Genomic DNA, 24,284 nt, shown 5'->3' on the forward strand with positions numbered 1-24,284 from the left:
CTTTTGCTTGCCTGGTTGCCTAGCAAATGAATTTATGATTGTTAAATACACATTTACATTACCCAGTCAAAAGTTTAGACACAACTGTATTCCTTACTGTTATGGTACATACATCAATAGTATGACTTCAATAATTCAGTTTATATTAGTTTTCCTTCCTGTCTTCTGAAGAACAAATAGATACTCTTAAACAGTAGCCTCTTGATGCACAAACAAATCCACAGAATGAATTGTCAAGCTAATATTATTTTCCTCCATAAATATTATCACTGGTATTTGCAAAGGAACCTGCACTAGCCTCATTTCTCCCCATTAAAAAGGAACAAAATTCTCAAAGCACAGAAGAAATGCAGTGTACAAGAGCATGAATATAACCTCTTTCTCTGACAAAAAGCAATTTCCACACAATAACGACCAAAAATGAGAAACTGCAAATAGCGTCAGAATGAAAGGCTTGCTGTTCAGAAGTTTCATACTGTAACTGATTTCTTTTCTTTTTTTTAAAAAAGAAGAATCACACCAAGCCTAGATCCAAAGTAATGAATCTTTCAAAATTAGCCTTAATGTAATCATCATTAAAAGCATCCTTAGCATCACTAAGGTCAGTCATGTCTGGAACATAGGAAGTTTAAAAGTTGCATCAAATGTATATTAATTATTCAGAGATCTTTGCAGGGAGGCTACACGTTCCGCAGTACTTTTCAACACGTTAGACATATAGAGCAAATGTCAAAAGACAGAAAGCTGTTAATGAGTGGTGAATTTACGTTACGGTAAAATATTACAGATATTAATGAGCTTCATGTTTCAGGGCCATATTTAAGCTATCTGCTTGGTGTCTGAAGCAGGTTTGTGCCTTGCTCCCAAACATTTGTCAGCAACAACAAATGAAACATTTCAGGCTTTCATCAGACCATGTCCATTATGGTGGATATGGTCGCCATGAGATACAACCTTGCCAATTATCTACAAGAATCTACTCATGAGAATGAAAACAGTTGTAAAAACCACAACAGCCACTGAAGCATCAAGCTGCAAATTCTAGCATCACTGGATGATGTACCTATAAAGTCTGCCAATTAGTACCACTGTATGATGGAAACAGCATCTCAGATTGCCAAGGAAACCCAGAGTTATGTCTAAGTCAAGGATGGGTGTGGGTTATGGGTGAACTATAGCATGCTCTCCACCCCAAACACTTCCCTTCCACTTATACTGCTAAACCAATTACTCCGTATCCCAATCCAATTAGTGTGGGACCACAAAGTGCACCGAATGCCTTTTAGCCAACTGTAACAGAGGCGGAATGTCATGATTTGCTCTTCTACAAGAGGTCGGTCTGGAAAGAGTGTGTATACGAGTTCATTTTTTATCCAAGGCTTAGCAGTCAGTACAAGAACAAGAAGTGGTGATGAGACAGTTTTCTTAAATCCATTAACTCCATCACTCAATGAAAGTTCCATTAAAATGTGCTCTGTAGTTCTGCATTTGTCAGCAAACTGGCTGCATTTGTCTGCAAGGTTGCAATCAATGTACCCTTGATTAAGTCTGGCTGATCTTCAGTCTTCAGAATCAGCCCAAAAAGTGTAACTCATTCTAATTTGGAGCAGGCTCACTGGGACAAAAATGAAGTGTGTGTTTCCACAACAGAAAAAAATAAGAAATTCAGTGAGACTTCAGTAGACACATTCAGATTTTATGAAAATAAAATAAAAAATTCCTGGATTTGCTAAATGTACAGAAGGTTTTTCAGTCATACGTAAGCACCCATAATAAGGAAGCCATCAACCCAAAGCAAACAAAAACTAAGAAGCACAGCCGGTTTTGTTAATGGAGGCTGAAGCTAGCACTAATGTATCACTTGTTTGCCTTCCCTAAACATTGTGACTCTGAGTAGGAAGGAAGTATGCTAATGAAAATGATATTCACTGACATACTTTTGGCAGAACTTCATCAAGCCAGGCCAACGGATTGGTTCCAGATAATGTGTGGTTAATGTGGGAGTGAAGCGGGAAAACCTGGCACAAAAATTATGGCAAACTCTGAATTTTCATCAATTTCATGGACACACATCAAAACATGAAATTAGCTGAAATTGTCATGCAGGCGCATGGCCACTGGGCACCACCGCTCCAAACGGTGCACCACGGATCCACAGAGCTGCAAATGATGGCACTAATACAAATGGGGTACTCAATCCTTAGTCAATGAGCATGCATGGAAGATCAAGCTTGGGTGTGGAGCTCAGCCACAACCAAAAATAAACCCGGCCAATGAGCAAAACATTTAAATAACAGGTGGGGCATGGTGGCTGAGTGGTTAGCACATCTGCCTCGAATCCTATTTCCAACCCTATGTGCATGAAGTTTGCATGTTGCATGTGAATGTGTATGTGATTGTGCCCTGAGATGAGTTGGCACTCCGTCCAGGGTGTCCCCCGCCCCTAGTTATGCCCCGAGTTTATTGGGAGAGGCTCCAGGCTTCCCCATGACCCTGTGTAGGATAAGCGGTGGCTGGAAAATGGACGGACGGATGGATGGAAAATACAAAACCAAAAGTAAAACATACACAAGAAAGAAAGTGGCAGCAAAAATGTGCACAGCATATTCTCAGGTAGAAACAGAACCCTGTTTATGTAAACGATGCACAACAAGCACACACAGTGTTCGTTTCTCTCTCCCCTGTCATTCTGAGCAAGACTAGCCAATCATAATTCTCTGTGAGCTCATGCATGCAGAAGAGGGCAGAAGGACATGGTGGCCTTCACCCTTCTGTGTTTGAAGCGGTAAAGTGATAGGAGAGCGTTAGCTAGTCGGTGTGAATTGCCCAAAATTTTTTGCCCAAATCTTTTTTTTTATCATTACTTACTTTTATCTATTATATCTTTCTTTCATTTATTAACTTTACCAGCTTGATCAACAACACCCTATTCTTCAAGCTCTCACACATTGCTCATAATATTTTCCCACTGGTGGTCAGATAAATAACTTGCAATGGTGTCCTTGGTTTCAGATCAGCATCTTTTTTGGCAGTGGAACCAAATTAATGAACAATATAACCAATTGCCTCAGTTATAAGCAATATAAAGGTTATTGATGTAAATCGGCACTAAGCTTGAGGGTGTTTCTGAAAGCAGGTGTGTGTGTGTGTGTGTGTGTGTGTGTGTAAATAACAGATGGTGGAAGTGACAGAAGGCATTGCCATTTCATTTTGTATTTGCAAATACTAATTAACACGTCGTTTTCACCTTGTGTCACCTTCTTCCCTTGCAATCCCAAAACCTCTTCAAACAAATCTGATTTTTTTTTTTAAATGGGTCAGAAAATATGTTAGAAAAAAATAGATGTTTAGAAGTATATACATTTTTAACTATGTCAATCTTGGCCTAAACATAATGTAAGGGTTAACAACCGATTTCAGAGATTTTAATAACCTGTTTCCCCCACATTTTGCATGATGAAGCTATAAGTCATAGATCATTAGTCCTGATTCCTCCACTCAGCAGAAACCTGAAGGCGAATAATGAGAGCTGTGAACTGAGGCAATACGTCATGCGTGCTAAGCACACAAGACGGAGGACAGTTAATCAGCAGAGCCACTGAAATTGCCGGAGCATGGTATTGCCTCTGCGGTGCATCCCTAAAACTCGGGCCAGCACAAGCTCAGTTCTGAGGAGGAGAATATGAAGAAAGAAGGAGAGATGTGAGATCAGAGCAATCAGACCAGGCCATGTTGGCACGATTCCTGCAAAGCTTTTTGGCGCTTCCCAATAATTATAGACGCTAAGGGAGGAGAAAAGGGGAGATGTGAAGGGATAATTGGAGATGAGCTCAGCTCCCCAGGCTCCAAGAGCACAGAAAGCTGACCTCGTACAAAAGGTGCAAATAATTAGAACAAGTAGAACATGGTGCAGGAGGAAGCATGGGTTAGCATGTTGTATTGCATAACAATAATAAAATCCTACACACACACACACAAACACACACATATACATATATATATATATATATATATATATATATATATATATATATATATATATACATACACACATACACATATATATATATATATATATATATATATATATATATATATATATATATATATATATATACACACATACATATATATATATATATATATATATATATATATATATATATATATATATATATACACACATACATACATATATATATATATATATATATATATATATATATATATATATATATATATACACACATATATACATATATACATATATACACATATATACATATACATATATACACATATATACATACACATATATACATACACATATATACACACATATACATATATATATATATATATATACATATATATATATATATATATATACACACATACATACATATATATATATATATATATATATATATACATATATATATATATATATATATACACATATATACATATATACACATATATACATATACATATATACACATATATACATACACATATATACATACACATATATACACACATATACATATATATATATATATATATATATATATATATATATATATATATATATATATATATATATATATATATAAAAACTAAATTACTAACTTAATTAGGCTTACAACGAAATCAATACCAACAACAACAAAGGTCTAATGTCATAATGTTACCATAAAACATGCCCTGATGGATGGATGCCCTGTCATATTAATAACCATTTATAAAAGTCATATTAATAACCATTTAACTTGAATCTACAAGTTTACAGATAGCTTATGGAGCATACTTGAGTATGGTATATTCTGTTACAGACTGTAAAAAAAATCCTAAAAATATATATTTTTATTTAAATTAACATTAACATGAGTATAAAACCTTAATTCTATATTTGGGAATACAGGTACATATTCGCATATTGCTCATAGATTTGCGTTTTCTGTGACACTACATTACAAAAAATAAAATGAAATGAAATAAAAATGAAATGAAATAAAATAAATACATACATACATCAATATAATATTTATATTGTGAGGCTTAAACTTGAATCTGTGTGCTAAAAGAAAACTTTACTGCAGTTCACATCAAGCCACAAAAGCCTGATATTGACTTACACGCATGAAGATGAGAAGCAGACTGGGCAAAATTTGACTACTCTCTCTCATAACGCATAAAGCACAGCTGATTTTATTAGATTATACATATTACATTTTAATTTAAGGTGCTAATGCCCAAAGACATTAGCCAGGCCTTTTTAACTAACCCAATCTCAATCTGTCAAATCCTAATCTGGCGTCTGTGCGTCTGTGTGTGTGTATGCGTGTGTGTGCATGCGCGTGTGTATTCATCTAAAAATTTGAGCAGAACCTGAAACAAAAAAATCAAATAAAATAGTCAAATAAAATATAAAATGAAATGAAATAAAATAAAATAAAATGATCAAGTGGCTACAGTTTTCTGTTGGAGCCTTATTATTACTATATCAATACAAAATAAAAGAACAAGGAATGAACAAGGAAAGAAATGGTAAGAGATCAATAAAGTGCCATTAGTGCACAACCGGCGGGGGGGGGGGGGGGGGGGGGGGGCGCAAAAACATCTTTTTTAGTCAGAAATGCAACAGCCATTTTCTACAACATTCTACAACATGCATTCATGTCTTGCTGTATTGCTGCATATCTTAATCTTAACTGAAGTTCATCTAAACACTTCATTTATCCTGATTTCACAGTTGACTTATTATCGTTTAAGGTTAAAATGTAACTGTGAAAATGAGACGAGGCCAGTTTAACATACTCATGAAGTCTGTATGCAAAATTTCTGGAACTTATATAAAAATCATCAATTTTAAATGAAAGAAAAATGTGATTAGCTTTAGACTGCTTCTCAAGCTCCAGCTTAATACATGGCAGTAAGTTCTAAAACAAAGCCAGAGACAACAAAATTGGCCCTTCTCTCTGGATGGGAGGGGCATACCCTCTCTCCCCTGTTAATCACAGTGACACTAGCCAATCATAGGTGTTTGTATGTGGAAGAGGGCAGATGGTCCTTTCCTCTCAGTGTGTTACGCTGCCCTGTGACGTAGCACGAGCAGCAGTTCGAAAATAAGTGGATGGTTGGCTTCAAGGGAGAGTTGCTTGATGGGTAGGAATTGGCCGAGACAAAATTAGGGAGAAAAGAGAGGAAATGGAGGGAGGGAGCAGTTTGAAAAGATGTGGTTGACTGGCTTCAAGGGACAGCTGATTGATGAGTGGGAAAGAAGGAAGGAAGGAAGGAATTAAGAAGGGAAGAAAGGAAGGAAGGAAGGAAGGAAGGAAGGAAAGAAGAAAAGGAGGGAGGGAGGAAGGAATCTATCTATGTTCTTGGGATGGTAAATACTTCTTTTGGTTAGGATTAGAATTAGTTTAGACACAAACATTTTTTCTTTTTCAGAATTTAGGTATGGTAATGTACCAATTAATAGCATCTCCTCACACAGATGGCTATAATTCGTTCTGTTTATCCTACAAGTATCCTGAACTTAGTTTTGGTCAGTGAACATAATTTCAGCCTTATGATCCCTTTAACAGCTCTGTGTTGAATTCTGGCTCACTTATGAGTCACTGAAGACAAAAGCATCAGCCAAATGATTAAACATTAAATAGGAATGTAATTACCCGAGAGTGAATTTCCTGCATTTCACATAAATTAAGCAGTAAAAAAAAAAAAAAAAAAAAAAAAGCTTTGCATAATGGCAAACTATGCACTCACTTTAACTGAATGTACCTTTGATAAAAGTTAGATCATGTGAATTGCAACAGTGATAAAACAATGTTTCCATGAAAGGTGATAACTTTCACGTGATTATTCCATTTTCTTTCAGACTGTGGTATGTGCGACTCCTGCAGCTTTGTGCCTCCATCAGTTCAGAGCCGCAAACTCCACACAATTTTTATCTTCGCCTGCACTCTGTTCAGCACCAGTCATCACCATGGCAACCCTTTTGCCACCCCGACTCCCACCTTCCTCACACCTTCCAAAAAACCATCAAAAGAAAGCAACGGCCATTTATAACAGGGTCTGAAGAGGCCAATGACCGACTCGCACAAAGACAGCAGCAGGAAACGACAAGTCCGAAGCTACGACGTGCTGCGAGATGATGATTTATCGGTTCGGTTGCTCACAAAACAAAAGAAATTGCTCACTTTAGACATAGATAGACTGAAGCCAGAGGTAATTCATTAACCATCAGTTGCTCTGTGCTGAGCTGAGCTGCGCTGACCTATGCTTGGATTCTGTTTCAATTCTCAAGCACTTTGGATGCCCGTAATATAGAAAGTCATCACTCACAATGAATAACAAATGTTTTACACTGGAAAATACATTTCCCTGTTTTCAGTAGAGTCAAATTAAATTCCACTATAGCCGTGAAATTAGCTCAGAAAGTGAAAATGGAAAGTGAAAATGGATCCAAGTGTTAGGCTGGTGACATACTACAGTCAACTCAGTTTGTCTGAGATAGAAAGAAACATAAAAGAGAAAGTGTTATTCCTTAATGACCAAAAAAAAATAAAAAATCATTCTTGATGTTCGGACACTTATTTCTGTCGTAGGCACAAAAAGTAATCTGATGTGTTCATTAATCTCGTGAGCAACCTGAATCCCATCAGTCTACCAACGCTAACTGGATTTCATCATAATTAATAAGTGATACAATGTAATTAAATTAATGGCCTATTTACATATCCTGTTGACTATAATATTATGAAGTGATTAATACGTCTGTTACCAGTTGAGTTGGTGATCATGAGATGACGCATGAGTATTATTTAAGACATTGTTTTGTCATGCATTGATGATGGTCTAGTCGACTTGGATCTTCATTTCCTATTTAAATACAGCTTTGTTTCATAATATTATAACTTCTGTAGTGCTTTCATATCCTGCTGGTCAAGTGGACCTTTTCACAGTTTGTTCCATCAACTGTGCCTGTGAGTTTTAGTGCCACCATCTCATTCCTATAACGCTGATTTCTTTTATGAAGAGTTACTGATGCGTATGTAAATGAAGTGTGAGTGGGTCTGGCTTTCCCCAGGTGGACAAGCGTGCTCTAGAATTACACCTTCCTCCTTCCAGTCTGGACATGCTGTTCCATCAGATCGACCCTGAAAGAGCCCACGTCCGGAAAACCGCTGTGCATACACTGTGCCTCAAACAAACAAGCGATCAGAATTATGGGATTGCGGGATGCTGGAAAGACTCAGGGAGCGAGTCAATGATCAAATCCGTCCAACATCACCAGCTGATGGTCTAGTAATGACAGGGTTCATACAATGTTCCTAAGTGAACGTCAAGAATTGTGAACAATCAGACTTTTCCCAGATCACATTTTTTCAGCTCACTAAACATCATATGGCTTTGATGCAAAAGGAGTTTAAAGCTAATTCTGTGGAAGCATCTGAATAATGTTAGTTCCTGAATGCTAGTTAGAACACATTATGCTAGCAGTTGGCTTATAACTTACATATAGTTATATTTCAGTGCTTTAAAGCCTTCCTAGGCCATTTAGCACAAATGACAAGAAATATCTTTAAAAACTAAGTTGCTGTGGGTGCAACTTTTCTTTTCTAGACAATTTAAGCTGAACTGACAGCCAGATGTAATGGAATAAAATTAGCCGGTATTAAATCGGTAATCATTAATACCCAAGAACAAAAGCAGTCACTTCCCAATTCTTAATGCCTTATTCCAAGATCAGATTAAACAAGCTATCTACTCATGTTTTAGTCAACACCATCGAGCAAATTTAACTGGCACGGCTCTCACACAGTACTCAAGGAAACGTTAACTACTTACTTATGAAATGCGTTCATGTTTTCTGCTGTATGTAGATTAGTTATAATGAAACAAACAGCCATTCTCCAGTTGCTTATGCAAGGAATAAAATACTTGAGGACCTGCTGTTATAGGATCTCATGTGTCCAATGAGAGCACATCTCTTACACCACAGCAGTTTGCCAATAACAACCAGCACTGTTCATTAACAAACATCGTACTATTTATTATATGATTTATAGTTATGTTTAATGTTGTGGAACATAAGCAAACCGAGTTAGTTAGTGTTATCACTTACATTACAGCGGCTACAGTATATACAGTCGTATCTTCAGCAGCTTCTGTTTTTTTCTTCGTCCTCTCAAAGTTAATAAGACAGTTTGTCATGTTCCTTTTAATGACTTACAAAGCATATCAAAGTATATGCGATCAGTAAAGACTCATTATAAAGCGCTGGCACTGGAGACTTCTTCCTTAAATGTTAAATAAATATCTCCTCACAAAAAAACTTTACCATATCAACAATTCGTTTTCTTTTGTTAACTAACTGTACATTTTTAATCTATTTATTATTTGTCTTATACCATGAGGCGCATCCTCATAAATCCATGTGTAAGTCATTACTATATAAAAGATACCACATCAGAACAAGAACATTAATATAAACTTACAAAATTAGCTGAATTACATGAATGACCTTAATATTCGCTTACTATCATGTAAACACTGTTGCTGATTCGTTCATTCTGAAGTAAAAGATCATTGTAAAAGATAAAAAGTGTTAGAAAATTATTGCTTGATTGCTAGATATGAGACACATATTTAGCTGAACAAAAATAAATAAATAAATAACAGTTGAATCAATGCTTTCAATAAACCAAATGTCGAAAAACAATGACAATATCTGACATTTGAAGAATAAACATGGGGAAGAAAAACAGCACAGAGTATACAAGCGAAGCCCTCGGCAGGGATTCGGCATGACAGAAGGTGCCTCATGTCACACCAGTGCTTTCCTCATTAAGGATTTTGCTCTGGGTGTGACGTGCCAAGTACAGCAGCACTTAATTTCTTTCACTTTTCCTTAAAATAGAAAAGGTGTTTCTGGGGATATTTTCTGCCCTGCATTTTCACAGTGAAAACAATAATACTGGGATAACGTACTTTAGTGGCATTTTTTTGTTGTTGTTTTATTTTCCCGTTTTCTGTTATCACCTATTTCAATATCACACATGAACATACAATCAGCCAATACAGCCAATTTTGGGGAATAGCAACAGCATCCATGCTTTAAATGTTAGACTAAAAGCTATTTACGGTTGCTGCTATAGCCTTGGGGCTGCAATTACCAAATGCAGTTTTGCACTCAGGTCTCTTTTGGTGAACAGTGGAACTAGTTCAACAAACAGACTTCATGTTGAATCCATAATGAACTTACTTTTACTTTCACACTATCCGTTGTTACCCAGATGAGGATGGGTTCCCTTCTGAGTCTGGTTCTGCTCAAGGTTCTTCCTCTTAACATCTTAGGGAGTTTTCCCTTGCCACCAGCTTGGTCAGTAGGGATAAATTCACACACTTAAAATCTGTATCCTGTGTTTATATGTTTCTGTAAAGCTGCTTTGAGACAATGTCCATTGTTAAAACAACTATAAAACTAAAATTGAATTGAATTGAGTTGAATTGAATATTTAAAATGTGCAATAGTGGCTGAAGTTTATTTCTTATGTGGACAAATACCCTGGATAATGTGTAGAACATGACAGAATAATTAAGTCATGGACTCAGCACAAGTGCATTATCTGGCTGAGAAAACACATTTGGAAAATTGTGTTATGGTCCAGATTGCTTGTGTGTGTTTACATGGGCCTCTTGTCAGTCATTTCAAAGACATTCCCTAACACCCCTTCACTCCACCCCATCTCAGTCTGCTCGGAAAGAAAAAAAACATGTCTGAAATCGGAAAGCACCCAACACAGCCAGATAATTCTTTGAAAATATTGAACGAAAGAAACGCAGTAAAGCTATAATAAAAATAGGCAGCATTATGGAGTAATGTAATGGAGTAATGGACATGGAATTAGCAGTGTTGCTCCTGGACAGGTATGTGACCATCCATCCACCCATTTTCTGTACCGCTTATCCTACACAGGGATGTGGGAAGCGTAGAGCCTATCCCAGGCAGGGAACACCCTGGACGGAGTGCCAACCGATTGTAGGGCACAAATCGCTCACACACCCCCATTAACACAGTACGGACAATTTAGACATGCCCAGCAGCCTACAACGCACGTTTTTGGACTGGTGGAGGAAACCCCCGAAGCAAAACGGGAACATGCAGGCAAAATAGCACAGCGAAGGCACTCGATCATTCTCATAAATCAGTATGAGACAAATGATGTATGTTCATAGTGTTATAACTTGGCTTTCAAGCAGTTAAATGGCGAGTCTGCTTGAAAGCGGGGTCATGACAGCCCTTGTTAATGCTAATTCTAGTTAGCATGCTAACTCAAGTTGAACCACTGTAGCTTCTGGTGGCGGAGCTTTGTGTAAAAGGGTGGGAATGGGGGTGAGCTGAAGGAGTAAACAATCATTCAAATCTTATTCCCATTCTTAATAACTCCACCTGCTTAACCATTAGTGGCATTATCCTGATAAATTCGGACAAATCTTGCCTAATGCACCTTTAAAGTTAAAGAAAACATGCTAAGGCTAAATTGAGCGACAACCTATAAAAGAGCTCTATACAAAACTGCAAAGATAATTCTTTAGTCTTTTTGGTGCCTTCTAACAAAGAGATGAATACAGAGACCTTATTTTTGTCAGTAAAGGTCATCTTTGGAAAGCTGAAAATTTTCTTCAGATAGAAAAACCACCTTGACTGAGTTACAGTCTATCAGCACTATGTGAAGTGGGCAGACAAGATGAAAGCCAGTAAAACAGAGACACGTGTAGTGTGAGCTGGCTGACATTAAGACGAAAAGGCCATGTCTTATCTGAGAACACTGGTGGGATAAGCAAGTGTTGGGTGAAAAAGTAGGAGAAGGCAAGAGCAAATGTTTAGTATTCGTTTAGCATCCATGGTCAAGCCTGGATACACAGCCTGTATGTTGTATACAAACTTATTTTTTGAGCAAATTCTCTGAATGTAAGACCGCAGGCGGAATTCTGACAGAATTCATGTCCAGCATACCAAGTAAATCTGATTATGCCTGGCCCCGACTCTGCTCGTCTGGCCCAGATTCTTTGTGAGTAATACAACTTGGGTAGGATGTCACGATATTCCACTCAACAAGACAGAAATATACTGCGAGGACTGGAACGGGCAGCTTTGGGCGACTGTTGTTTTTCTGATTCTGTGCCTCGGGGCGAGTCTATCTTTAGCCGGATTCACATTTTTCACACTTTGACAAGGTCTCACTGGCTCTGACTCTTTATTCTCAAAATGCCTCAGGTAAAACAATGGTATGAGCAAAAAGATCTTGGGGGGAAAAAAATCAGATTTCAAATCTGACAAACAATCAAGGGATGAGCAGCTTTTAAAAGATTTCTGAACACCAATGGCGAGCGAGTTTTTCCGCAATAACTTCTAGCAAATAAACAGAGCAAATATCACTGATCGATTTCTCAGTAATAGGTAAGACGTCTGAAAATAACAACGCTCTGGGCAAAAACAACAAAGCTCTGAATTGTTTGTTGGGTTCCAGGTTCCAGATCAATCCTGACAAAAATGTTGGGCTCTGCTAGCTTGGCAAATTAAACAAGAAAACCTATAATCTAGGCCATATATGTTTGAAATTACATGGGTAATTGCTTGAAGATCCACACAGGCAGAGCTGATCTGTCTCTTACTTCCTTTTGGACCTTTTCAGCCATCAGCTTCCTCATAGAATGTGTAATACTTGGTGTTTTAAAGTAGCCTTTGTATAGCACCATCATATCATATTATTCCTAATTACAATCATATTACACCAATACTCAAGTATATTGTACTCAAGTAAAATATATTACTATTCAGCCAGTACTAATAGAAAAAAAACATAATATTTATCCAGTATGACAAAGAAACTCATAATATTCACTCAGTACAAAAAAATAACAATGTTCTGCCAAGAAGAAGAAGAAGAAGAAGAAGAAGTTGAAAGGATTGTTAATCTAACAATACTCAGGTCAGTATTTTAAAAAAACAAACAGTAAAACATTCAGTCAGTACTAGTTAAAAAAAACAACAAAAAAAAAACAAACAATAATACTCAGTCTTATTGCTCAGCAAGTACTAAACAACTAAAAAAACTTATATTTAAATATTCATCCAGTACCAAATTAAATTCATAGTATTAAAATTCACATAATTCTCAGTCAATACTAGTGAAAAAAATAATAACACTCAACAGTCAGTACTAACTAAACTTATAATACTCAATCAGTACTAAAAAATGCATAATACTCATTCGCCAGTACTAGTTAATTTTTTTTTTTAACAATACTTGTTCAGTACTAGTAAAAAACCTAATAATACTCAGTCATTAATAAAAAGCAAGTGCTTTGCAAGTGCAAAACACTCAGCAAGTGCTATGAAAAAAACTAATAATACTGAAGTAGTACTAACTAAACTAATAATGCTCAATCAGTGGTTTAAAAAACAATAATACTCAGTCAGTACTATTAAATAAAATAGTTATAGTCTGCAGGTACTATAAATTATAGTAATAATACTCAGTCAATACCAAAAAGCTAATACTCAGCAAGTGCTATGAAAACCTCATAATACTCAACTAGTACTAAATAAACTAATAATACTGTCATTAGAAAAATATGTATAATACTCAGATAATACTAGTTAATGTCTAGTAATTTAAAAAAAAGCAATAATACTCAACCAGTACTAGCAAAGAAAAACAATAATACTCAGTCGGTACTAAAAGAACGAATACTCAGCCAGTACTTTATAAAATAAAAATAAATTTAAAAACCCCTAACAATTTTCAGCCAATACTAAAATGAATAAAATTATTTAAAATTATTTAAAATTCTTGTTTACAAGAACAATAATACTCAGCCCTTAAAAAACAAATAATTCAGCCAATAGAGTATAAAGAAGAAAACATTTATATAACAGCCAGCATTAAATAAATACTCAACCAGTACAAAAAAAGACCAGAAATAAGAGAGATTTCCTGTCTTTTTTAACATAATGACACAGTAATTATAATTCCCTGTGCTAGCTGCATGTCTGCTTAAGAGAAAAAAAAAAGAACAGAAGAGGGAAAGAAAAGAAAAAAACACCTCAATGTTGCATACAGCAAAATGGCTGGAAATTTTAAAGCTCAAGCCAGTGAACATGTGCAGTAATAAAGGACATGATGACCAAACAGAGCACCCCAGACCTCCCTCTGACCCCCACTCTTCCCACACACTCAAACCCCGTACAGTTTCAGCTTCAGCTGTGTAATGGACACAGAGCCTCTGCTCTAATGGACATCAGGAAAAAAGGAAAGAACAAAATGATCTCTACAAAGACAGAAATTAGCCAATCTTGGAAGAATGAGTCTTGGCAGAGTTTCTATCCACACTCAGCGAGACTTGTGACTCATGATCAATCAGGAGAGCCTGGTGGATGCCGAAGTGCTTCAGAAGAAACAATCATAGCCATTATATCAAATGCAGTTCAGCTTAACAGGCCGAAATCCAGAGCTGAAGAAAAGTACGTTATCATTAGCTAATGGTACAAAATGAAGCGGTACGTCAATGAGACAAAAGGGAAAAAAAAGTGAGCAGCATTAGCTAACAATACAAAATGGTTTAAGGTCATATTATAAATATCTTAACGGACTTTCTAAAAAATTATAACACTTTAATGGCTAGACACATTTACTAAGGCGAATACTATATGAATTTTGATATTTTATGAATGCAAAGGCAATAAAATCAATATTTGAATGTTTAAGATGCCATGTTTTATGTTTCAACACCGAGAATACATATTGTGAAACATATTTCCTAAACTTATCAACTAAATATTTAGTGGTTAGCACATTTGCCTCACACTTCCAGGGTTGGGGGTTCGAATCCCGCCTCCACCCTGTGTGCACAGAGCTTGCATGTTCTCCCCATGCTTCGGGGTTTCCGACAGGTACTCCAGTTTACTCCCCCAGTCCAAAGACATATGTTGTAGGCTGGTTGGCATTTCCAAATTGTTCGTAGTGTGTGTGTGTGTGTGTGTGTGTGTGTGTGTGTGTGTGCAACTGTGCCCTCCAATGGATTAGCACCCCATCCATGGTGTCCCAGAGTTCACTGGGATAGACTCCAGGTTCCCCTGTGATCATGTGTAGGATAAGTGGTTACATTACTTGCTTCCTATGTAAATATAAAACCAAAAGGTATGTTCTAAAAGTAGTATTGCATGCAAGTAGTTAACAATTAATATAAAACCTACAACAGAGAAGGTCTGAGGTAGAATCTGCACTTCACACACCCAAATAATAACAATAATAATTCAGTGAATTCATTTCCATTCATGGAATTCAATTTCAATGAATTCATGGAATGAATCAGCTTATCAATGTGGACTGGATGTGCATACACTAAGTACAGAATGAAACACTTGCTGTTATAGGAAAATAATCAGCAATGAGGTGGGGTGATACAACTGGGCACAATTGTACTCCTTTTTCAACCAGTTTATAGTCCCACGTAGTGTTGTGAAACTTCCATGAAACAGATTATTTCCTGTTATCAAACGGATTATTTCCTCTTCCATTTCAGTCTCTCACGTTCTCTTGACAGTAAGACAAGACAGTTGACTTGCAGCTTTTTTCAGAGAAACCAATGCAAAACTGATGAAACGCGACATCCTCTGTCCGAGAACTTTCCCATGGTGAACACTCCTTCCATAAACGTTATATAACCATGTCCTCACAGAAAACTTCAGTATATCAATAGTAACTATGTGTACATGGACAGTAATAATCTAATTATTGAGCTTATTCTGAATAAGATAATATTGTGATTAAGGTGTTTACATGAGTTGCTTTTATTATTCCTTTCATGTTCCCATTTTACATGTTATAGAACATAGATGGATTAACAGCACGCGTCATTACGTCACCGCGCAACGCCGTCCCCTCCAGAATTTCACGTATCGACATACAGTTCGTCTTCATTATGGTACCATATACAGTTTTGGGTGTTTCATTTTTAATTTTATGAAAGCTTCAAGTGCAGTTAATTATTTGTCATGCTGTACGTGCAAATAGACGACCGCTTGAAGCTGTGGGCTGCGTCCCAAACTGCGTACTTACCTACTATATAGTAGCCGAAATATATATATATATATATTTAGCCTACTATATACCGTAGTAGGTAAGTACGTGGTTTGGGACACAGCCGTGCTCTCTTGTTTGCCGTCAAACGGTTGAGCGCTGCCATGTGTGTACGTGTCCTGTCACAAAATACGGTGAAAACTCCCACACGACGTTAATAACGTGATTAAGGTGTGTACATGCCTTTAATGTACTTTGATAATGCGACTAAAATAGGAATACTCCACACAATTTGATTTGTGTTTACTTCGAGTATGACTTTAGCTGGATTAAGCTCATCAATAATCGCTGTTTACATGCTAGTTTCTTAATCAAAGTATTGTCTTAATCAGGTTAATATTGGAATATTGTTGTCCATGTAAACATACTGATTGACACATTTTCCTTCACTACATAACAACCCATTTCTAACCTGTTTATTATTAGCCTCAGATTATTTGGAGTGTCCTCTCTACAAGTCCCTGTGATAGCTGTTACTATAGAAATTAGAACCAGCGATTCACCCGGCACTAGTTTTCGAGCTGTTGTTACAGAAAATTTATCATCACCTGCTTCTGACTGAACATGTAAAGAGCCCAGGAGCTGTGAAAAGGCAACGCAGAAAAGACAGAATGCCCCAGGGAGATTGCAAGCTTTCACAAATAGACTGTTTACTGGAGAAAGAGTGCTACAGTTAAAACATAAAGATCTTCCAACACCCTACACTTTTTTTTCCATCCTGGCAGCCAGATTCTATCAAGCATGGTCTGATAAACAAGCACTAAAAAAAACAAACACCGGGTTTCGACTAGTTCCTGACAGCGCACAGATGACAGTTTCGCCACCTCCACCTACCGCTGAGCTTTTCCATTTAATATTTACACAGCACAAAGAATTTATCAGCACGCGAGCCTCATTTGTAGGTCAATGAATGATAACATGTAGGGAGTAAAACAGATTGCGATGTCCGGCGTTTGAAAAAATTAATGAGTGTGTCCACAGGCTGCATGCTGCCCTTAATCCTACTGGCATAACTAACACGTCGAGAGACACGTGTACATGTACAACACTGGGACATAGAAGGTGTCAGACAGCGCTGCAGGAAATAGAGCGGGCAATTAGTGTTAGACGCTCCTGGAGAACAGTGAGGGCACGGTCATACACTTACACACATTCGCACAAGCACAACTGTGTCACTTGCTTCAGTTCCTCTGAGCGACCAAGGTCTTTAAAAAGAAACTTGACCTCTGAAGGCTTACGGGAAAGTCGCGTCGCCAAAAAGCCGCCATCCAGTGATTAGGACATTTCAATTTATGTTTACTGAGTGTTAAGAGACCTTTTGTAAGGCCGTGTTTACTTCTCAACATTAAAGGCAGCCTTTAAAGCTACAAATATGGCAGCTTTATTCAAGATGTCATTCAAGAGACTCACCCCTGTCTCTCGGAGTCGACCAGGACTCGCACCAGAATACCCGTAACTGCAACTAGTATGGGGTAATGATCCACGCTCTCCAGCCCTGTATACACACAAACACATAGATACAGGCAGCTGAAAAATTATTGGCACCCTTGATAAGGATAGATTATGGAAACCATCATGATTAGCTGTGGTTAATGAGATTATTATTATTATTATTATTATTATTATTATTATTATTATTAATAATAGAACTACACGTAATACAAAAATTTCACTCAAACTTTGAAGAAAGTGTTCCAACAAATATTTTCCAATCAGCCAAGACGGACAGTGTCTGACGTTTGCTTCTTTAGTTTTGCACTGGAGCTACGAGGTTAAATGTAGCTAACAAGTAAGCACTACAAATTTTAGACTTGTGTAAATTGTACGTCTAAATCATCACACTCGCACCACAATACGTTATTCAAATAAGTAAAACAATTTGTACAAACGTAAGCAAGTGGATCCCTGTTTGTTTATCCATTTGTTTTTTATTAAATCATCCCCACCTCCCTGCTTTGTAGAATTTTATAAGCCATATAGTTATATGTTTGTGGACCTTTAGAGACATAACTAAGAGGGGGACAAAAAAGTAAAGAAATTAAAAATAATAAACAAATAAAAGCAAAAGAACATTTGAAATGTTAAAAAAAAAAAAAAAAAAAAAAAAAAAAAAAAAGTGGAAAAAATATATTATGCAGAAAAATAACATCTGTATGTGCCAATCAAAAAAAACAAACAGGAAAACAGAAAGGAACACATGGGGGAACAATATTTGAAACATTACAAAGAGAGAACAACAATACAATATGGAGTAATATTCTAAAGTGTAAAAGAGCCTGAGTACCACCTATATCTACAGGGTGCCCTCATACATAATTTATATATATATATATATATATATATATATATATATATATATATATATATATATATATATATATATATATATGTATATTTTTTATTTTTATTTTTTTTTAATTTATTTTTTTTTTCACCTTTAAGAATGTCTTTGACAAAAGAAGAACGTATTGAAATCTTTCTCATGGCTGGATTGGGAAGCTGTCGAAAGGTTGTGATGGACTTTAAAAGGAAACATGTCATGCACATCACACACAAACACACACGCCACTGTTGCCAAACTTATTTAAAAAACTCAAAAACACTGGAAGTGCTGCAGACCAACTGAGAAGTGAACCTCCACCAACATCCACTAATGAAGGCACAACCGACACGGTGCTGGCAAACATAGACCTCTATATATGGAGACTTTCGGGACACCCTGTACTTTCCTGTTAAACTTTAGACCACACCGGATATGCGAGTGTTACCAGAAGATGTCCTTAGAAAGAAAGAGAATCCGTCTCCATGATTATTTTCAGCTCTGTGATGTCAGTTTGTCTATTTTTAAGCATAACAATATATACATACCGGCTCTAAATGATCCAAAACTCTGCAGCAAGGATCACTACATGCTCCAAATCAACCAGCCATGTAATACCTCTCTCTGCTCATTCAGCTTCACTGGCTTCCTGTTGTGTATCGAATTAAATTCAACATTCTGCTTCTCACATTTAAGGCCTTACATAATCATGCTACCATTTACCTCACTAACCTCTTGGGGAACTTACACCCCTCCCTGCTTACTGTGATCCTCCTCAGCAGGTCTACTAGCAATACCGGACATGAACTTTAGCACCATGGGTGGACGAGCCTTTAGTCACATTGCCCCTAAGCTCTGGAATTCAGTTCGCCATCACAAAATTCAAAAGTTTTACAAAATTCATCTCTTCGGGCTTGCATATTCTCTGTGACATGGTTACATAATACTAAATTATGGGTTTTCGTGTTTTTATGTATAATATTGTACAATATAATTATATTATATATATATATATATATATATATACACACACACACACACACACAATTATAATGCAGCGGCGCCACTGAGGCAATTTACAGAGCGGCACATTCTTAAACACTGAGTAGCAGTCCTGTAAATGCGTCAGAAACCTGCGTGGCATTGCTGATAATGCTTCTGACGTGCCCTCAATGCAAATTGGGCGCAAGCCATTCAAGATGATGAGGTGATCCTGTTAGACATTTAGCCAATAATTGGATTTCTGAGGTGTGGAAAATCACTTTACTGCAATTATTTAGAGCATGGATTATTTGCTAAACAGAACATGCGCCATTTCCGAATGATTATGTGTAAACCTGGTGTGAACAGAAACTGATGGATCCTGGCCAAATCTGACATTTTTGCCTTCAAACATTTATCATTTTGACATATACACCTATTCACGCTGAGCTGTTACTTGTGCAGTGGTAATTTAACCTGCGTATTTCGTCGCCATACCATAGAGCCTGTGTTAAAGGTATCAATCATACAGAAATTTAGATTAGGGACGAATGAAAAAGACTCAACATTACTGAAATGAGATTGCTATCTACGCTATGTGAATTCAATCTCACTAACTTTCTTCTACTATTCATGCTTTACAGAAGTTTCCCTCAAGCATATTAGCATTTCGCTTTTACAAAACGTCTCTCAGAACAGGACTGGAAATGGCCCATGCAAACCCATCTAAGTTCCTAGCTGAAAAAAAGCTGATCTATATACAGTTCACCTTGTCAAAGACATCCCCGGGCCCTGCCGCTCAAGGCGCTTAGAACTAAGACGGTGACCCCAAGTTCATGCATTATGAATATTGTCATTCTACTGCGTCATGTCTGATAAATTGGCACTCGGGGCTAAGGAGAAGTTCAATATCCTCTGGCAAAATTGAGTTATGGTTTAACGCAAAGACTGTCTCCTCTTCTGATGACTTTCAGATGAGCAGGGTTTATATTAAGGAGACAGATATAATAAGAAAGAAGTCAGTCAGGTCAAGTGGTAGCTTTACCCAAGAATGATATTGATGTATAAATTAGGGGTGTAACAATGCATCGCAATGCAAACATTTTTAATAATTGTGCGAATTAGCATTCTATTAATAATGCATCTAATACAATTGTATCATCTGAACACCACAGGTCCCAATATGTGCAACCCACGGAGTTCAAATATAATGATCATGCACTGAAGGTCCCGATCACAACGACCAATATTACTTACACATGATACGGATTCATGACCACATTAACCCATTTAAAAAAAGCTCTTCACTAGCTTTCAAATGACATCAGCCCTGTACCACTGTGATCTACGATGCCCAAGAAAGAGGTTGCAGATTTCGGTCATTTTAACTGACTTTGGCGCTCTATTTCCAGTTAAAATGGTGTCTCAGGCGCTGCTACAGAATTCATTATATTTCCATTGACCATTTTACCCAGATCAGATACTTTGTGTTATAAATTTATGCATTCATTTCTAACTTATGGTGAACCTGTAGTGCATGTTGTTTACAATATTAAACGTAGTTCATAGTAATGTTGATTTATTTAGATTTTCACAGACAAAAATGCACACTGTTTTGCACTGTTTATGCTTCAGACAATAGAAACTTTTCGGATTCTTAATTCATAATTGTTTTTAATTGAAATTTTGTTCAAAATAATCTGAGAAACAAATTAATCAAATCATGAAGATAGAATTGTGAATCGAACAGTGACCGGTGTGTATCGTTACACCCCTAGTATAAATAAAAAATGCTACACGAACTGCATTAATGTGCATGCATGTTAAAAATATTTCATTTGCCCCTGACTGACTTTCCGTTTAAAAGGTCTACTGGTGGCACTGCATAATTTATCCAAGGGCCTCGTTTATCCAAGAGTGCGAGAAGTTATTTTTCTGTGCATAATTAGTGCCAGTATGCACTAGAAAATTGGTACTTATCACAAGTTAGCTGGTTTGACCCAGACGTTTACATAAAGAAACATCCCCATATCACCATATATGGTAAACATGTTCCCTTTCAAAGGGTGATGTTATGGCTACATGTGTGTGTCCTCAATTATATTTGGAAAAGCTATGATTGATTGCATGAAACCCCATCCCTATTGTTGCCTTTTCTATATTGCTGCATAACGATATGAATTCATGTAAGATGCGTCTTTATTCTGTGCCTTGTTGTGACCATCATAGTCAGCAATTACCGTCAAATACACTGATGTGATGGACAGGAAGTGGGATGAGCGTTCCTCGTAGTCAGTTTACCCACAATTACGTTGCTCAAGGGTTTGTGGAGATGCCTGGTCAGGAGTGGTTTTAAATATATGCACATCTTCACACACGAGAAGAACTTGCTCAGTCACGCTCTATGCGTATAAACCTTTGTTTTATTATTTATAACCATTTTGAAAATTTCATTTGAATCTAAAATCACATCGTTCAATTTGAGCAAAATAACAAGTGTTTTGCATATTTGCCCTAATAAATATGTAGTCTGGGCCGTTTCTACCTAAATGTGCAAAAGGTCAATGCAAATTGGTTAAATTAGCACCCGCAATCTGGTTTCCTGAACCTGGAAGTCTCTTATTTTTTTTCCTGCCTGCATGTGTATGCTGATGCGTTCAAACACAGAAAATGTCTGTAAAACCAGGCAAAAAGCTACTGTTTTTCTATTTTTAGGTAAGAAAATTGGGGAGCCCTAATATGTATGCTTGCCAGCAGAACCATTTAACTTAATATATTGAGTTCTCAGTTGTGAAATGACGAAAATGTGACTAAAAGAAGTTTGTGCGATTCATTCCGGGCAAAGTTACATGACACAGTAATGGCTTTAAACTAGAACTGCTTCACTTTAATACAGCATCGTTGTTAACTTTCCACTTATACTACCATCAAATTACAGTAATGGAGTTCAGCTTGCCTGCTGTTCATATAAATGAATGATTAAATCTCAGTTTTACCTCTAACTACAAGTGATACTGATAAATCATAAACATGGCCAAAGACATGAAAAGGTCAGTCCTGATTATGGCGATCTTGAAGAACATCCAACTATGAAGAACAATTCTGAATATGTGTGAGTGTTACCTGGAAGCCGAAGGTTGACCACGCGGTCGAAAAGGTTTCTCTCAGCAGTCACTCGGTTCAGCACCTGGTTTAGGAGCTGGAGGACAGATATACAAAGACCTGTCATTAGCTGGACAGTACATGTACTAAAGTACTCTGAGATACGTATGCCCCTCCACTCACTCTGGTGCAGGTGTGAAAAGCTTTCAGAATAGTGAATGGAGACAGCTATGTATTTAACTTAAACATAAACCTTATGTCTACATCATAAAAATTCATCAAGAAGCAAAGAAAGAAAGAAAAGAGGAAAAAAAGGGAAATATGAGCAAAAAAAGAGGAAACCAATAATGTGGACTCTGAAAAGAATACAAATCACACTCCATGCATACACATGAACACACCTACAAAGACAGGATGTGTACATAAGTCTTACCTTACACATGCATTAAAACAAACAGGAAAACACAGGCACATATGCGTGCACATGCACAAACACACACCTGTCACACAAAACATAAAGTGTTTAAAAATAAATAAATAAAAAATATAAAAAAGACTGCAAGAGGAATCCCAAGAGCAGATTCTTAATAAAGGTTTGTGTTGCACATTGTATATGTGAGGACAAAAATGTTTATGTATTTAATTGATAAATATGAAAACATTTAAAATACTATTAATTGTACCTCCCTAAGAGTGTAAATAGAGTGCATAATCACAGAAGAAAAAGAATATCCCAGCTTATTAGGAAGTTGGGGTCAGAGTGCAGGGTGAGCCATGATACGGCACCCTTTGAGCAAATAGGGACTTTGTGCAAGGGCCCAATGGTGGCAGCTTGGTGGTGCTAGGGCTGGAACCCCCAACCTTCTGATTAGTAACCCAGAACCTTAACCAATGAGCCACCGCTGTCACATTATAAAGTTCATAATATAAGTATATGGCAAAATTTAGTAGTAAAATATGCATTAAATATACAACTATATCCACTGCTCTGTTACTCTAAACGTAAGGCCACTTTAGCTATCAGGCCAATCATTTGCCTTTACCCACCTGAGCCAAGCGACGGAGCAGAAGCTCGGCTGAGGGTCGGCTCCAGTCCAAGAAGATCTCGGGTACCAGGGTGACGGTCATTTCCAGCACACGCAGTAGACTGACAGACAAGTCGAAGCATGTGGCACACACTTTCAGCTGCCTTGTGTCCACAAAGTTACGCTCTGGACGCTCTGCTGCCTGCTGGATCTGTCACGAAATGATTCATTACTACTGAATCCATTTATTACCACAACAAACATATCTGTCATGTTGCTTATGAAGATTTACCAGCTTTTTTATGAGGAACCTGGTGAGCTAGCAACCCTTAATGTATCTACCAAACCTGGAGATCTAGCAATGCAGGGTAGCTTTAACAGCACTAAAAATATCAATATCAATATCAATATCAATTTATTTATTTATTTATTTATTTAATTTTTTTTTTTTAAGTGACCCAGGGGGTTACTACCACTCAGAAAATGTAGCAAAAAAGAGGGTTTACCAATTGTGGATATCTACCAACCTATCTATCGACCTAGAAGAGCTCTTACAAATTTGGAGGCTCTATCGTTCCGGTTGGGCTCTACCAAACCCTTAAGATCTACAAACCCTGTAAGGCATAAAAACTCTGGAAGCTCTACAAACCATTAGAGCTCTACCAATGCTGGGAGCTCTACCAACCCCGGGTGCTT

General features: G+C 37.0%; 1 protein-coding gene across 4 annotated transcripts in view; it reads right to left on the reverse strand.

The window, feature by feature from the left end:
• Positions 1–24,284, reverse strand: part of LOC108254904 (E3 ubiquitin-protein ligase RNF123) — a 150,255-nt gene that overhangs the window by 64,979 nt on the left and 60,992 nt on the right. For all 4 annotated transcript variants that reach the window (XM_053673946.1, XM_053673945.1, XM_053673944.1 and 1 more), the window contains exons 33-35: positions 23,611–23,799; positions 22,585–22,660; positions 17,571–17,655 (exon numbers count right to left, since the gene is read on the reverse strand). In XM_053673946.1, coding sequence (XP_053529921.1) covers positions 17,571–17,655; positions 22,585–22,660; positions 23,611–23,799 — 350 coding nt within the window. The remainder of the gene's footprint in view (positions 1–17,570; positions 17,656–22,584; positions 22,661–23,610; positions 23,800–24,284) is intronic.

Source organism: Ictalurus punctatus, chromosome 21, assembly GCF_001660625.3.
Source record: "Ictalurus punctatus breed USDA103 chromosome 21, Coco_2.0, whole genome shotgun sequence".
Classification (NCBI taxonomy): Eukaryota; Metazoa; Chordata; class Actinopteri; order Siluriformes; family Ictaluridae; genus Ictalurus; species Ictalurus punctatus.